The 18,118-nt window shown below is 38.5% G+C and overlaps 1 protein-coding gene across 4 annotated transcripts in view; it reads left to right on the forward strand.

Annotated features, from left to right (window-relative positions):
* Positions 1-18,118, forward strand: part of CCDC15 (coiled-coil domain containing 15) — a 51,361-nt gene that overhangs the window by 10,174 nt on the left and 23,069 nt on the right. Inside the window, exons 6-13 of one of the 4 annotated variants that reach the window (XM_013975865.2) lie at positions 2,955-3,074; positions 5,140-5,256; positions 5,524-6,027; positions 6,955-7,074; positions 9,895-9,969; positions 10,868-10,990; positions 17,575-17,667; positions 17,823-17,926. In XM_013975865.2, coding sequence (XP_013831319.1) covers positions 2,955-3,074; positions 5,140-5,256; positions 5,524-6,027; positions 6,955-7,074; positions 9,895-9,969; positions 10,868-10,990; positions 17,575-17,667; positions 17,823-17,926 — 1,256 coding nt within the window. Of the gene's footprint in view, positions 1-2,954; positions 3,075-5,139; positions 5,257-5,523; positions 6,028-6,951; positions 7,075-9,894; positions 9,970-10,867; positions 10,991-17,574; positions 17,668-17,822; positions 17,927-18,118 lie in introns of all 4 variants that reach the window. The other 3 variants (XM_013975863.2, XM_013975866.2, XM_018043486.1) reach the window with 3 other exon arrangements.

Here is an 18,118-nt window from a genome sequence, read left to right on the forward strand (position 1 = left end):
TGACCCAAGAGGTTCATGCTGATTATTTCTGGGTAGTGTTATTACAAGTGATTTTTTTTTTCTTTTTTTTAATCATAGAAATCTTCCATAATGTATATATTTTAAATTTTAATCAGGAAGGAAGAGGTCAATGGCATTTTTTAAAAAGAAAGAAATTCTCTTGGGTTTTTTGGATTTTTTTTTTTTTTTCGCCATACCAAACAGCATGAGGAACGTCGCTGACCAGGAATTGAACCTGTGCCTTCTGCAGGAGAAGCATGGAGTCTTAACCACTAGACCACCAGGGAAGTCCAGAAAGAAATTCTTTTGTTTCAAAATATAGAATAACTTTGTGGACGTCCCTGGTATATATTTTACCAAAGTGAAAATAAAGACTGGGATTGCAGTGAGAAAAGCTGTAGAGTAAAGCTAGATCGAATTGGAACCTAAATATTAAGTTAGATTTAAAAGAATATTTAAAGCTATGCTTATAAAATTACATTGTTTTGGTGTCTCCTTATTTCCATGTTCACAGATTTGGGTCCTAAACCCGTATATTTCCCTGTGTTTACTTAATTTTCTCATTAGTTTCAAGTTTTGATAGGCAGCATCGATAAAATGGATTATTAATCAGTCTTTTTTTACTCTTTTTTTGGTACCTTTATCAGCTGTCTCTTGTTTAGTTCTCTCTCAGTTTTCCTATCTAATTAGTTTTTTTTTTAACATTTTCCTAGATTACATATATGTTTATATTTTATTTTTGTATTTTTCCCTTAAGTATCTCAGTGCAACCAGCAACCATCAAAGACACACCTCTATGTTTGTCGTTAGTAGAATACTTCCTCTATAGTGATAATTAAGAAACTTGTAGTTAAATATGGACTTCCCTGTAGCTCAGATGGTAAAGAATCTGCGTGTAATGCAAGATACCTGGGTTTGATCACTGGATCAGGAAGATCCCTGGAGAAGGAAAGTAGCAATCCACTGCAGTATTCTTGCCTGGAGAATCCCGTGGACAGAGGAGCCTGGTGGGCTACAGTCCATGTGGTCGCAAACAGTTGGACACAGCTAAGTGACTGGCACACATAGTTAAATATAAAAAGCAAGTAGGCATGGGTGTGCCTAATATTGCATTCCATCTTAGATGCATTAAGTGTGGTTACCTCTAGGATTGCATTGTTGTGACTCAAGACACAGTTTCATTTATAACTAAATTCTTGACTTGGTTTCTTGACAATTTTCATACCTCTTCCACAGATTTGGCAGTACTGTAGTTTTGGTCCGTAAGACTAACTTCCCGGAACTGCTAAAAGGAGATGGTTGGACCCAGTTTATTTAAACCAGAAAAAGAAGGATGACCAGATCCTAGAGACTGATACTTTATATTGTGCAGAACATGTTCCAACCTTTCATTTGATGTTTTTCCAGAAAGAGTACTGTTCCTAGGTCTGACTGAAATAATTATCCAGTAGAAGAGAGGAGGTTAAGTCTGATATAACATCCTTGTATAAACCAGTTTTATACGTCAAAGGTGCCATTTAAGTGTAGTTCATTATGATAATGATGACTGGTCTAGCTGCTTGCTTTCAAATAATGCATGTGCTGTTTCAGATAAAGTACCACAAACAAATCTATGCCATATAATTGACAGTGAAATTTTTCTTATCGAGTATGTAGTCTTTGCTTTAAATCTGAACAGTTCTACCCACTCAGTTGTGAGCAGGAGAAATCTGCTGGTCAGAAAGAACAGCCTATAACCCAGTTGAGCTCTGGTTTCATTTGCTTATTAGACTTATTTTTACTGACATTAGAATCTGTCTGGTTGTCACTGTTGTTCTAGATTTAGAGATACACGTAGAAGATAGGTTTGTTTGCCCGCTGTTAGGTCACCAAGACAAAATTATAAGCATTCTGAAGTTGTTACTGGCTAGGATAGGGGCAAATTGCAAAGAAAGTTAAAGTATTCTACTATGTTATATCACTCCTTATGTTTGTTAGGTAAATTATTTGTTTGTATACTTGAAATAGAACTCTCTATTCTGTATTATCAATAACCTCAGATATGTAGATGACACCACCCTTATGGCAGAAAGTGAAGAGGAGCTAAAAATCCTCCTGATGAAAGTGAAAGAAGAGAGTGAAAAAGTTGGCTTAAAGCTCAACATTCAGAAAACAAAGATCATGGCATCTGGTCCCATCACTTCATGGGAAATAGATGGGGAAACAGTGGAAACAGTATCAGACTTTATTTTTTGGGGCTCCAAAATCACTGCAGATGGTGACTGCAGCCATGAAATTAAAAGACGCTTACTCTTTGGAAGGAAAGTTATCTAGTTACCAACCTAGATAGCATATTGAAAAGCAGAGATATTACTTTGCCAACAAAGGTCCGTCTAGTCAAGGCTATGGTTTTTCCTGTGGTCGTGTATGGATGTGAGAGTTAGACTGTGAAGAAAGCTGAGCGCTGAAGAATTGATGCTTTTGAACTGTGGTGTTGGAGAAGACTCTTGAGAGTCCCTTGGACTGCAAGGAGATCCAGCCATTCCATTCTGAAGGAGATCAGCCCTGGGTGTTCTTTGGAAGGACTGATGCTAAAGCTGAAGCTCCAGTACTTTGGCCACCTCATGTGAAGAGTTGACTCATTGGAAAAGACTCTGATGCTGGGAGGGATTAGGGGCAGGAGGAAAAGGGGATAACAGAGGATGAGATGGCTGGATGGCATCACCGAGTCGATGCATGTGAGTCTGAGTGAACTCCGGGAGTTGGTGATGGACAGGGAGGCCTGGCATGCTGCAGTTCATGGGGTTGCAAAGAGTCGAACACGACTGAGCAACTGAACTGAACTGAACTGATTCTGTGATTCTGTATTAGATTACCATAAACTGCTAAGATTGTATCAGATAGTTCACAAAAACTCAACTTAGTGTTATGAGCATATTGCTTCTCTAGACCGTTTGTATTTTTCTTTTTTGCAGAAAGCACTCTGTAGGAAGCCATCATTTACCAGGATAAATATAGGCGTAAGAGAACTGCCCTTGGATGTCCATCAAGGTCTTTTAACTCCTGCAGATTACCAGAAATTTATGGATGATCAGGTAGGTAAATATAAAGAGTAGAGGGGAAAAAAGATGCCCTGTTAGAACTAACCATACAAGATGGACTTAAGTATTGGGATTATAATATCCAATAGTTTTTTTTTCTAACAGTTTTATTGAGCTATAATTCACATACCACACAAGTCACCTACTTTAAAGTGTACCCTTCAGTGTTTTTTGGTGTATTCACAGGATTGTGCAACCATCGTCATGTCTGATGCTTTGCGATCCCATGGACTGTAACCTAACAGGCTTCTCTGTCCATGGGATTTTCCAGGCAAGAGTACTGGAATGGGGTGCCATGTGCAGCCATCACCACAATCTAATTTAGAAGATTCTCATTATCCCTAAAAGAAACACTGTACCCATTAACTGTCACTCCGTAGTCCCTTCCTGTTTCTATCCCTAGAACTAAACAACCACTAAACTACATTCTGTCTCTGTAGATTTGCATATTCTGGGCATTTCATGTAAATGTGTGTTTCATATAAATGGAATAGTATAAAATGGGGCTTTTGTGACTGACTTCTTTTACTTTGCTTAATGTATTCAGAGTTTATCCACCTTGTAGCATGTATCAGTACATCAGTATATTACACTTGGTATATCCATTCATCAGTTAATAGACATTTGGATTGTTTCCACTTAGCTTTTATGCATAATTGTGCTATAAGCAGCTAGATGTATTTGTGTGAACATTCATTTATCTAGTTATGGAATTTCTGGATCACATGATAACTCTATGCCTATTATTTTGAGGAACTGTCAAGCTGCTTTCCATTAGCAATATATGAGGTTTCCAGTTTCTCCATATCCTCTTCAATCCTTGTTGTTGCCCATCTTTTTATAGCCTCCTAAGTAGGTTTAGAGTGGTATCTCACCATACTTTCAATTTGTATTTTCCTGATGACTAGTGATCTTGAGTATCTTTTCATTTGCTTATTGCCCATTTATTTATCTCTCATGAAGAAAAATCTGTGTTCAGATGCAGTGCCATTTTTAAGTTGGGTTGTCTTTTTATTATCAAGTTGTAAGAATTCTTTGGGCTTCCCTGTGGCTCGGCGATAAGGGATCCACCTGCAGTGCAGGAGACACAGCTTTGATCTCTGAGTTGGGAAGATCCCCTGGAGAAGGAAATGGCAACCCACTCCAGTATTCTTGCCTGGGAAATCCCATGGACAGAGGAGCCTGGCGGGCTACAGTCCAGGGGGTTGCAAAAAGAGTTGGACTCTACTTAGTGAATAAACAAAAACAAGAATTCTTTATATATTCTGAATGCAAATCCCTAAAGTTACATGATTTGCAGGTATTTTCTCCCATTCTCTGGGTTGTTATTTCATTTTTTTGTGTTTATGTGTGTGAGAAGCCTCTTTATTGGGGTACCTTCCTTTATTGGTGTAAGAACAAAAGTTCCAAATTAACCATGTCACTGCTTTATTCTCATAATAGCTTTTTTTTCTCCAATTCTTTTGAAATTTTAGACTCATTTGTAAATATATCTTTCTACATTAAAACTACTCCTCAACTCACAAAGACCCCACTTACCTTTGATTTCTATGGACACATTTTCAATTACTCATTTTATCCACTACACAAAAATCCCACCATTTTGTAAGCAGTTTAAAGGCCCTCAAATGACTCTCCACCAATTCATCAAAAGAAAATTACCAAAATACAAATCTTTTTAAAACAATAAAAAATTTCTGTTTCCAAAACCGTATTTACAAGACTGACATTCCATCGACATAAGAATGAAATTGCATCAACATTGCCATCAATGTAAATATTCATTTCACTTTCTTAATGCTATCATTTTTTAGCGCAAAATTTTTAGGTTTGGTGTCGTCTAATTTTTGCTACTTGTGCTATGGTGTAGTATCTATTAAACCATCACTTAATTCTACGTGTTCTTCTAAGAATTTTATAGTTTTAGCTCTTATAATCCATATGGAGTTCTTTTTATATATAGTGTGAAGAAGAATTCTAACTTAATTCTTTTACATGCATTCTTGTTTCTACCTGTAACATTTGTTTGTTTTTCCATTTTTGTTTGTATGTTCTTTAGGAACCTGAGGAATCTTCATCTGTTATGATAGATAAGAAAGGGAAAAAGCATTTGTCTTGGGGGGACCAGGAGACTCTCTTTCCTGAAGACAAAGATATGCCTTTCAGCAGAGTTCAGGTAAAGCAGAGGGAAGGGAGATGGTATAATAGAAATGAAAGTAATTATGATTTGGACTTGAGCTGTTGGTATTCTTGTGCCTGGTTTGGGATTATAGATTCAGGTTCTGTTGAGTTGAGCAAAGACTGTAATTTTGTGTTTTATCTTAGTAATGTTCGATTTGGTTTGACTACCATATCCTTTAAAGATTATTTTAGGAATCTCACAGAAAACCTGAGTGTTACTGCTACTTGGCATTCTATATTCAATGTTTCTGTTCACTTTTAGAAAGTACAATTCAAAACCCCACTATTTGATGTGATGGAAGAGGAAGAAGTAAAGCAATTACATCAGGATGTTTTGCCAGAAACCCAGGATTATCTTCCAGAAGCCCAGGGGGATTTGACAAGTGTCCTCGATGTTGAGTGGGAAGCCCAGCGCTGTGAGCCGAGACTCAGTACCCAGCGTATCGACCTGGAAGGCCACACTGTTGAGCCCAAAGCCCAGGCCATTAAGACAAAAACTAAGAGTGGTATGCTGAAAGACACGACTGTTGGACTAGAAGATGGGGATATTGCCTTGGAAGTGCAAGATTTTCCACTCCAAAATCAGACTTTTCTACCCACAGATGAGCACATTCTCCCCAAAGACCAGAATGTTCTACCCAAATGTCAGGACCAGGATTTTCTACCCAAAGACGAGTGTGTTTTACCCGAAGACCAATGTGTTCTCCCCAAAGACCAGAATATTCAACCCAAATGTCAGGACCAGGATTTTCTACCCAGCAATCAGGTAAAATAAAGTGGAAAGAAGATAACAACAAAAAGAAATAAGCATGTTAAGGCTTGTAGTGCGATTTGCAAGAACTATTGCAGCTGATTTAGAGAGTCATAGTTGGGGAAAAGATAACTTGCCTGATTGATTTCTCACATGTCCAGCATTCTTATTAATGTTAAAATTCTTAGCAGCAGCATATTACCCCTGTCTGGACAATTTACTTTTTAAAAAAACTTTCTTTGTTAGGTAAAATATTTCTCACAGCTGTCGTCTGTTTTGAGAGCTGAAAGATGGGAAAAAAAAGTAGACCGCTAGTGTCCAACAGTATTTTTAACCCAGGTCCCAAGGCCAGCCCTCCAGCAGAGATTGATTAGACTAAGAGGAAAAGAAAGGGATCAACAGGAAGTAAATTACTTAGGGCTGTGGCTAGGCTTATGTGGCATAGTGTATTAACTTATTCTCTAAGATGATGGCCTCAGTTAACTTCTGAATTCTCACTGCAAACTAAAGTATTATTGATTACCTTGTGTTTCTTAACTGAACAACTGCTATTTTATATTTGTTCTTTTTTAGAGAGCAGATTTGAAGCCAGCATTATCAATGTTGATAGGTAGGAGTCAGGGAGAGGTGTTTCCTGTGGATATCCATCAGGATCTTTTACACAGGCGTGAAGATGAGGCCTTCATCAGTGGCAAGGTAGAGCAGAAAAAGGAGAGAACATGAGGAATTGCATTATTTGGGCTTAGTTTGGAACTTTTCAAGATTGTTCTCAGATAGATTTCAAGAAGTGTGGTTTGTGTTTTATTACATATTGTTTCACATTATCTGGAGTTGAAAAAATTATTGTAAGGTTCCTAGTAAAGCCTGGACTATTATTTCTATTATTTCATGTTGCTCCCATTGAACAATTGACAATATATGTTTTTTTTTGTCTTTTAGAAGGTATGCTTCAAGAAGACATATTGTGATATGATGAATGAGAAAGGAAGAAAAGAGTTTTCTCTGGAAAGTTATCCATATCTGCCTCCTAAACTTCAGGACCAGGCCTCCATCAGAGATCAGGTAGAGCTCAGTCAAAAATCCCATGGACGAAGGAGCCTGGTAGGCTCCAGTCCATGGGGTCACTAAGAGTTGGGCACGACTGAATGACTTCACTTTCACTTTTGACTTTCATGCATTGGAGAAAGAAATGGCAACCCACTCCAGCATTCTTGCCGGGAGAATCCCAGGGACAGAGGAGCCTAGTGGGCTGCTGTCTGTGGGGTCGCACAGAGTCGGACACGACTGAAGCGACTTAGCAGTAGCAGCAAACTTCAGGACCAGGCCTCCATCAGAGATCAGGTAGAGCTCAATCAAAAAGATATAGACGGGGGACTTCCCTGGCGGTCCAGTGGGCTTCCGTTGTGGCTCAGACTGTAAAGAGTCTGCCTGCAATGCGAGAGATCTGGGTTCTTTCCCTGGTTTGGGAAGATCCCCTGGCAGAGGAAATAGCAACCCACCCCAGTATTCTTGCCTGGAGAAGCCCATGCACAGAGGAGCCTGGCGGGCTACAGTCCATGAGGTCGCAGAGTCGGACACAACTGAGTGACAACACTATTCCAGTGGTTAAGACTCTGCACTTCCACTGCAGGGGTGCAATTCAGTCCTTGATTGGGGAACTAAGATCTCACATACTCCGAGGTGTGCCCCTCCTCCCCACCCTGCAAAAAAAGAAGAGACATAGATGGAAAATAAAGTAACTGGATTTTATACATTTCCAACAACTGGTAATGTGAAATATAGAATCAGACCCTTGTTTAGTGAACTGTATCAGTCAAAGCAGTTCTGTCATTCAGAAGGCTGATAAATCACACTTGTATTCTTATTGTGGAATCAGACTATTTTAATTTATTAACATTATGCTATAACTTTTGGTGAGGCATTATTCCCACAGGTATACTGCTCTTACATGAACAGTGTAGGGGAATTAGCAGATTCTAAATTACTTAAAATTTGAGGGGGTTGTCAGACTGTTCTGTGAATGTTTCGGGATTAAAAAGTAAGATCTATAGAGTTGGGTTAAAAGTTTAACATCCCTGTTCAAACTAAAATGTATCAGAATACCCTCATGTGGTACCATTTCCCTCGCGTTCTCACTGAAGCCCAGAGTGTTAAGGTTAGCATGTTGCCCTGGTTAGACGATTTGTTTTCTGTGTTTGTCGTTTCTTTTAAACGTATTTCTGAAGCAACTGTCATCTCTAATGCGAGAGGAAAGATGAATTGACTCTGGAGTGTCATCAGTACATTCAACCTAAAATGTAAGACCACCTCCCTCCCTGCAGAGGGCAGGTAGAGCAGAAGACAGTGGGCAAGCTGTCTACTTTCTAAAAAAGTCGCTGCAGGTGGTGACTGCAGCCATGAAATCAAAAGACGCTTGCTCCTTGGAAGGAAAGTTATGACCAACCTGGACAGCGTATTAAAGAGCAGACGTATTACTTTACCAACAAAGGTCCGTCTTGTCAAAGCTATGGTTTTTCCAGTAGCCATGTATGGATGTGAGAGTTGGACTATAAAGAAAGCTGAGCACTGAAGAATTGATGCTTTTGAACTGTGGTGTTGGAGAAGACTCTTGAGAGTCCCTTGGACTGCAAGGAGATCCAACCAGTCAATCCTAAAGGAAATCAGTACTGAATATTCATTGGAAGAACTGATGCTGAAGCTGAAACTCCAGTACTTTGGCCACCTGATTCGAAGAGCTGACTCATTTGAAAAGACCCTGATGCTGGGCAAGATTGAAGGCAGGAGGAGAAGGGGACAATAGAGGATGAGATGGTTGAATGGCATCACTGACTTAATGGACATGAGTTTGAATAAACTCCGGGAGTTGGCGATGGACAAGGAGACCTGGTGTGTTGCATTCCATGGGGTCGCAGAGTCGGACATGACTGAGCGACTGAACTGAACTGAACTGAGATTACTTAAGATTTGGGCTAGAGCTTGTCAAGCTAGCTTGTATGTAGGTTGCATAGAATTAAAGCTTCTGGCATTAGACTAAGAGTATGATGTCTTCAGTTATTTCAAAATGTGTCAAATCTAAAGAGAGTCCAGGTAACGAAGCCTATGTCTGTCATTTGGGCCAAATAAGAGATAGATTTTACTTGTATAATATTGATTGGTTGTCAGTAAATAGTTCTTAGTAAACTCAAGTCCTTCAGTAAATTTGGCTTTGAACATTTAGTCTTCTATACAGTGAAGGAATTCTACTCTTGGGCAGCTGAAGCAGTACACCAAAGCCAGACATCCAGTTTACAGACCAATTATGATGAAGAACAAAACAAGCTGTTTGCCACTCACAGCTTCCCAGACTTCACCACTTCTGTTGTTTGTGCACAGAATTATCGGGGACACTGAGTAGGTGTCCTTAAGGGAAGTGACACAAGCTTGTTTCCTGGCATTACCTGAGAATATGTTGGCAACTTTGTAAAGATATTTTCTTGTTGCCTTATTTTATTCTAAATGTGTTGTTGAATAAATAGTTAACCCATGCAAGAAAAGAAAAAGAAAAAAAACAGAATAATCTAGGATTTGCTTTCAAATACCCTAGGAAAAATGTGGGAGAAAAGATATATGAAAAAACATGATATTGCTAATTGCTGACACTGGGTGATGGGTATCTTTGGATTCCTTATACTATTTTTTTCCTACTTTGATGTATGTTTGGAAATTTTATATTAAATACATACATGCACACACCTGTTAAATTATCCTTCCCTAGTATCATTATTGTGGGTTGTCACTGAAGTGTACAGTACTATTATTAAACTACTATTATTATTTAATAGGTTATTAAATAATAACCTATTATTTTTGCTCAATTAGTTTTGTATTTTGTTGTTCCTTTAGAGCAAGTGTGTTATGCAACCCTCATGTTTCAAGAAATCGGAGCTTGGAAGAGGAGTTGCTTCTGGAGTGTGGTTGGTATGTCTCACCAGTGTTCAAGACCTAGCCCTTCCCAGAGAGCAAGTAGAACAGAATATAGTGGGGAGTAAGTGACGACAGATTCCTTAGGTTTGAATTCCAGATTGGCAGGGCAAAGTCATAACTGCTTCAAGGGTTTAGTGTTAAGGTCAATAACAATGGGCAAAGGTATAACGTCCTCTTGTTCTGTGACTGTTCCGCCCTGTTGAGACTGGTTCTGGCCTCTTCACTGAAGCTTTCGCCAGGGCCCCGGCCTGATGCTACTTCTTGGACAGTTGTTCAAGGTTTCTTTTCTTTTAGCACAGGAACTATGGGCAGGCCTCGCATAATGTGACAGATGAGAGATGGAGAGAGGAGCTATTTCTGGAGCACTGTGAATGTGTCATTCATGAAATCCAGGATCCAGTCTCTGCCAGAGAGAAGGCAGAGCTTAGTATAGTGAGGAGTAAGCAGTAGAAAGTCAATTAGTGAGAGTTTGATACGGGCTTGCCAGAGCTATGCTGCCAGCAAGCAATGATGATAGTGTTATCTCTTATTAACAGTATTAGTAATGTTATTAGTATCATTATGAATAACAGCTTAAATTCATTAAACATTTACCATAGCCACAATGGTTCTAGAACTTTGTATCCATTGTCTCATTAAACTCTTGAAATAACCCTGGGAGATCGATGCCATTATTCCTTGTTTTACCAATAGAGAAACTTAGGATTGCTTCGCAGATACAGTTAAAAATCCATAGTAGTGGCAAGAAGTGTAGTGTCTACTTTCATGCCCTAATGCATCAGACTCTTCTGACATGTTTAGATTACATCAGGGCTATCACTGCAGCCTAAAGTATTTTCACCAACATCATGTCACTGCTCATGCATTTGGTGAACACTTTTGTATCTTTTAGAGCTTATGCTCCATACAGCAACCATGTGTTGGAACAGCTGAAAAATGGCAGGAAGATTTGCTTCTGGATGGGCATCAGCATCTTGCATCTAAGCAGCAGAGAGAGGCTTCCAGCAGAAAACAGGTAGAGCAGACTGTGGAGTGTGAGCAGTGGGATTTAGATAGGGTCATAGGTACCTACTGAGTTGGGAACAGTAAGGCTGAGCAAAAAGCAGATTCTTGGTTTATTTCATGGTGTGTGAAACCTATCCTGACCTAAGATTACTCCCTGAAGGCTAGGGTATTGTCAGAAACACTTGTTGCCTATTGGAAAAAATTGTATTTTCTACATGTGTATTCTCTTATAAAAGGTGTGTTTTTGGTGTCTCTTCTTTTATGAGAAGGAAAGAAGTGGTTTCTGAAGGGTCGGTGTCAGGAGGATCTTGCACCCAACAGCCAGGACTAGATCCCCATCAGGAACCTGGTAGAGCATGAGGCAGGATCACTAAGACATTTAGGCTGGAACTTGTTAGGGTTATGTTTTCCAAGAAAATGTCACAGGACTCTGGCCTACTGAGATTTCCCTATGACTGAAGTCTAGTTTATTCCCATCAGAATTTTACACTGTCTGCATAATTTCTAACTCGTGGTGTTTTGTTATTTTAGAAACAGAGCCTTCAGGCAACCAGCATTGTTAGAATATATGAAAAAGATAAAGAGAAATTTTCCCTTGGTCCTTTTAAAAGAGCAGAAAAAAAGGAAGAAAGGCAAAAAGAAGGACTTGGGCTGAACTTTTCAGACTAAACTGCAGCTTTATTATTTTTGGTTTAGGTCTCTAAGGTTGGTCTAAGGGAAGGCTGTTGTGTTTTATTCTGCATCACCATTTCTATATTCTGCAAGCCCTTTCTACTTGCAGTCCTTTGCCTATTTTTTCCTCTTTTTGAGAGTCTTCTTTTTTTTTCTTTGCGAAGCTGGTCTCTTCTCATCCTTTAGAATTTCAACTTCAACTTCTGCTCTGACCACCTTATCAAGAGTAGGCCTCCTCCCCTTTTGTGGTTTTCCTCTGTCCCTGCATTCTGTTTGTTTCCTTCTCCATACACAAGACAGTTGGTAATTACTTATTTCCATGTTTTCCAGTAGTCTGTAAGCTTTATGAAGAGAGAGAGCATACCTGTTTTGTTTAGTGGAGTGTGGACAGCCTTTAGCATGGTGCCTAGTACCTGCTTGTCTCTTGCTAAATTTGTTTAGAAAGAATTGGTCAGTCAATCAAATGTTTATTGAGCACCAGTTTGATGTTAGCCATTGTTTAGGTTTTAAATATTAAAGATACAGCTGTGAATAAGACTTAGCACTCAAGTTTCAGACTTTCTGAAGAAGAGAGACTGACAAATAAGCGGTAATTATGAAGCAACGTAATTAGTGGTAGAGAATGGATAGGCCATTAACTGAGCAAGAAGAGGGGCACCTAGTCCTGACTGTCTGATTCAGGGTGCCACTTTAATAGTCAGAATCTCTTCTGCCTGTCCTTCTGTCACACCAGCCCTGAAAACCCTAGATCAGTCCTTTCACCTTTCAGACTCCCAGACAATCCAGGTTTATTGTAAAAAAAACACAAAAAACACCTATTTAGTGGTATAGATATAATTATACACATCCATACTTGGGGTTTTACAGTCACAAATAGATCCCCAGTGCTGCTTACCATTTTTCTTAGTTGCTACTTGTTAGCTCCCTCACACATGGCCCACACTGATAATTCTAAACCTTAAATACTCCATAAAGTTCTTTCTGCAACCCTATACTCTTTGACTTTCATTAAAAAGGGGGCCATCATTCAATAACTCCCTTGACCATTTACTCTTTTGCCATTCTTCCCTGTTTCTACTAATCTCAGAGGAAGAATTGTCCTTTTTCCTTTTGGATTGTATGGCACATGAGATCTTACTTCCCTGACCAGGTATCGAACCCAGGCCCCCTGCATTGGGAGTGTGAAGTCTTATCCACTGTTCCACCAGGAATGTCCCATCCCAGAGCTGTTTTTCTTTGGACCCATATTCTGGATTCACTTTCCATGTTTTCTTCTGGGTCCAGTTTTGAACATTATATTGAGAGACTGACTTCTTGTTAAAATCCTCTGAAGAACGTTCCTTTTTTTGTTCTAGCAGGCAGTTGACCTGGTTAAGTTTAGGCTCCAAGTTCTCTCTCATCTTCTGTGAACAGCAGCTCCAATGTTACTTCAGTTCTCAGAGCCTTTATACTCCGTTAAGTCCATCCCAGGCAGCACAGCTCAGGGGTGATTCTGGAGTGTATGCCATTTCATACACAGAATTAAGGAATCCACTTTTCTAACTCACTGCTCTTTTTTTAAAATTAATTTTTATTGGATTATAGTTGATTTACAATGTTGTATTAGTTTCAGGTGTACAGCAAAGTGACTCAGTCATGCATACCCATATCTGCATTCTTTTTTGGATTCTTTTTCCCATTTAGGTTATTACGGAGTGTTGAGTAGCATTCCATACTCACCCCTCTTCAGGGTACTACACCCATATACTCTCCAGATACTTAGAGCCACATTTCCTACAATTTTTACTTAGAATCAGTGAGAGAGAGCTAGAGGCTCGGAGTGGGCTTACTCCTTGGCCAGTGCTGGAAGTCCGATTTTTCTTACTTTATAACAGTGTTTTTTCCTGTACTTACTTTTGGCTGTACTGGGTCTTCATTGCTGCATGCAGGCTCCCTGGAGCTGTGGCCTGCCGGCTTCTCATTACGGTGGCTTCTGTTGTGGCGCACAGGCTCTAGGGGCGTGGGCTTCAGTGGTTGAGATGCACGGGCTTAGCTGCTCCATAGCGTGTGGAATCTTCCTGGACCAGGGGTCAAGCCTGTGTCTCCTGCATTGGCAGGCGGATTCTTAACCACTGGACCACTGGGGCAGTCCTTTTTTACTTTTATGAAAGCAGAAAAAATAATTTCATTTTTATTACAGCAAAAAGTAAATACAAATAAAAAGGAAAAAAGACCCCATATTACAGAGATAGCCACCATTAACCTTTTGCTACATATTGTTTTTAGATTTTATCTGTAACAAACAAACTTTATTGAGGTGTATAGTCAATTCTCTTTATTCATAATAGTTATGTTCTATAAACTTGCCATAAATACTGCAACTGAATTTTAGTCAATACTGAACCATTGCTTAACTGTTTTGCATGAATTTCTGTTTAGACACCTTATTAAAATATATTGTTGATTCATTAACATTGGACTCAGGGCCAACGGCACTATAGCTCACACCTGAATGAAGCTTATCTAATAGATGTGTTTTCTCCATAAGGCGCATCACAACCTTCTTATGCTAAAAACACTAGGTAGTTCTTGAGCACTGTGCTTGAGAGGTGTTTTAAATAGCACAGTCAACAAAAAAAGCACAAAAATGCAAAAAGTTTTGGACTCAATGTACATTTGAAAGGATACTTGTTTACAGCATGAAGGCTGAAACAAGAAGGCAGAGCATCACAGTGTTTGACCTTAGCTGACAACATGTCCATCTGATGACTCACATTTTTCCCAGCACTGCTCACGTCTGGAGGTGACCACAAGCACTGCAAGCATTAATTCTACGATAACAAATACGTCTTGGTGAATAGGCAAATTCACAAATAAGGAGTAGTCAAATAATGAAGCCTAGCTGCTTTGTATACCATACAGGTATACAGCCCATTGAAAATTTACAGTTCAGTGTTTTTACTATATTCAGAATGTTGTACAGACTTTGCCATAGTCACTTCTAGAATATTTAATCACTGCCCGGAAGTCATATACCCTTTAGCAACCACTCATTCCCTTTTGCCCCTTACCTCCAACCCCAGTCCTAGGTAACCACTAGTCTACTTTTAAATCTCTCTAGATTTGCCTATTCTGGACATTTTATATAAAAGGGATCATAGAATGGCCTTTTATCACTGAGTTCTTTAACTTAGCATAATGTTTTCCAAGTTCATAGACCTTGTAGCATGTAGCAATGCTTGATTCCTATTCATTGGATAATATTCCATTGTATGCATGTAGCATATTTTATTTATCCATTCATCAGTTGATAGGCGTTTGGATTGTTTCTACTTCTTGACTATTAATAGTGAATAGTGCTGCTGTGAACATCTGTTTATATGTTTCTCTGTGATATGTGTTTCCATTTTCCTTGGGTGTATAAGTAGGAGGAAATTGCTGAGACTTATGGTATCCATCCATATGCTTAACCTTTGGGGAGGAACTGCCAAACTGGTTTCCAAAGTGGCACAGTGCTGTTCGTTCTTACCAGCAGTATTACGAGGTTTCTGTTTTTCCACGTCCTCACGAACACTTGTTATTTATTGTCTTTTGTCTTTTTAATTATAGCTCTCTTAATGGGTGTGCAGTGATATCTCATTGTGGTTTTGGTTTACATTTTCTTGATGAGCATCTTTTCATGTGCTTATTGGCCATATGTGTATTTTCTTTAGAAAACTATTAAATCCTCTGCCCAATTTCTAATTGGATTATTTGTCTTTTGATTATTAACTTGTGTGAGTTCTTAATATATTCTACACGTAGTACCCTTATTTATTTTGTGATTTGAAAATGTTTTCTCCTATCCTTTGGGTTGTCTTTTCACTTTGTCAGTGGTTTCTTTTGCAGCACAGAAATTTTTAATTTTGATGAAGTCCATATTATCTACTTTTTTGTGGCCTGTGCTTTTGATGTGATATCTAAGAAACCATCACCTAATATTTCTCTAAGAATCTTGTATCTCTTGCATTCAGGCCTGTGATCCACTTTGCATTAATCTTCATATATGGTGTTGGGTAGGGGTCCAGTTTCACTCTTTTCTGCATGTGGGTATCCAGGGTGACCCAACATCATTTGTTGAAAAGACTCTTCTTACTGAATTCTCATCACTGTTGTCAAAAATCAGTTGATTGTAAATATGAGTTTATTTCTGAACTACCAGTTCTGTTCTACTGATCTATGAGTCTGTCCTTATGCTAGTTCCATACTGTGTTGATTAGTGTAGCTTTGTAATAAGTTTTGAATTGAAAAAAGTGAGTTTTCCAACTTTGTTTCAAGATCATCTCAGCTATTCTGGGTAAAGCCCAGCTGGTAAAGAATCTGCCTGCAATACGGGAGACCTGGGTTCAATCTCTGGGTTGGGAAGATCCCCTGGAGAAGGGAAAGGCTACCCACTCCAGTATCCTGGCCTGGAGAATTCCATGGACTGTATAGTCTACAGAGTTGCAAAGAGTCGGACACGACTGAGTGACTTTCACTCATATGAATTTAAGGATTACCTTGTCAACTTCTACAGAGAAGTAAACTGAATTTTTTTTGAATTTTTTTTTTATGTGGACCATTTTTGAAGTCCTTATTGAGTTGTGTTTTTTTTTCAATATTGCTTCTGTCTTATGCTTTTGTTTTTGTACTGCAAGGCCTGTGAGATCTTAGCTCCCTGAACAGGGACCGAACCCCCATCTCCTGCATTGGAAGGTGAATCTTCAGTGCTGCAGGAAGGCTTTGTCTAGTTGTGGTGTACAGGCTTTTCATTGCCGTGGCTTCTCTTGTTGCAGAGCCCAAGCTCTAGGGAGTGCAGGCTTTGGTAGTTGTGGCACACAGGCTCTAGAGCATGGGCTGAGTAGTTGTGGCGCATGGGCTTAGTTGCCTGTGGCATGTGGAATATTCCTAGACCAAGGATCAAATTCATGTACCCCGCTTTGGCAGGTGGAGTCTTAACCACTGGACCAGCAGGGAAGTCCCATCAACTTAAATGTTGATGCAGACTGCATTAAATCTGTTGACTCATTTGCCATCTTAACAGTATTAAGTCTTCTGATTCATGAACAAGAGATGTCTTTTCACTCAATTAGATCTTTTATTTCTTTTAACATGGTTTTGTAGGTTTCAGTGTATGCAATTTATATTTCTTTTATTAAATTTATTCATAAGGTGTGTTTTGATGGTGTATTATATGGATTTTACCTTTCATTTCATTTTCAAATTGTTCGTTGCAAGTACATAAAAATTTAATTGATTTTTGCATACTGATCTTGTATCTTGCAACTTTGCTGACAGATAAATAACTTCTTTTTGATAAATAACTTTTAAGTTAAAAAGATCAAAGTAATTTAAAACTTGTATTTCTAAAAGTTAGAGATCATAATTTGAGCCATGTAATGTCAAAATAAGTATATTAAGTTATGTCAACAGGCTTTCCTAGTATTTTGGGAGAAAATAAGTTCTAGTTTCTTCCCTGCCATGACAGCTGATTGCTATAATATTTTCTTTCAAGCTTTTAGTCTCTAAATTCACACCATCAAGAATGTGTACAAATTGAAAATTATTATAGATATGAGATAGTAAGAGATCTAATTTTATATCCTATATTTGATCCCAAGCACACAGTCATAATAGAATGATTTCAAGTGACCATTTTAGAAGTCTTCTGAACATTTTGATTTGTCGTGAATTCATCCATGTCTTTGACCTGAGTCTTTTGTTTTTGTTTGATTAATTCCTTTTATTCTTTCTTAAAGTTTTATTCTTTTATATATATATATATTTTTTTTTTTTTTTAACTTTTAAAATCTAGTTGAGCTCAAGATTGCAGGAGGAAAGAATTAGTAGATAAAATTATCAAAAGCGTGCATAGGTCTAGCTTTTGGCAGTTTTGTCACTTTGCACGACTGGACTTCCTAACAGGTTGGTGATCAGTATCAGTCAAGATTGAACACTGAATTTCAAACTCCCCTGGCACTTCAGTCTGGAGTAAGTCAAGAGGAAGACAAGAAAGAGGTATGTAGTGGTAATGGCTTTTGGACATCAGTATATGTGAGATTGGAAGCAATTTGTTGTGTCCTAACATACTGAGCTAGTAGTTTAAGGATATTTTCCTTTCTTGGAAAGTCTCTGAGAGCAGAGTCTTAAAAATTTTTACTTCTTTTCTTTAGCGTCAAAAGCAATACCTGAGGTATAGACGACTTTTCATGGATATTGAAAGAGAACAAGTGAAAGAACAACAAAGGCAAAAAGAACATAAGAAGAAAATTGAAAAGTAAGTGCTTTGATCCTCATTGTGAGCTGTAAATTACCAGTTATAAGATTATTTTGGAAGCTAGATTTTAGAAAGAGTCAGGCAGTGGTTTCACCTTCTTATCCATAGTAGAAACAACTATTTTTTATCTCGGTTGCAATATTAAAAGATGGTTGAGTTATATTTTTTTAATAGACTTATTTTTTTGAAATA

Source organism: Capra hircus, chromosome 29, assembly GCF_001704415.2.
Source record: "Capra hircus breed San Clemente chromosome 29, ASM170441v1, whole genome shotgun sequence".
Taxonomy (NCBI): Eukaryota; Metazoa; Chordata; class Mammalia; order Artiodactyla; family Bovidae; genus Capra; species Capra hircus.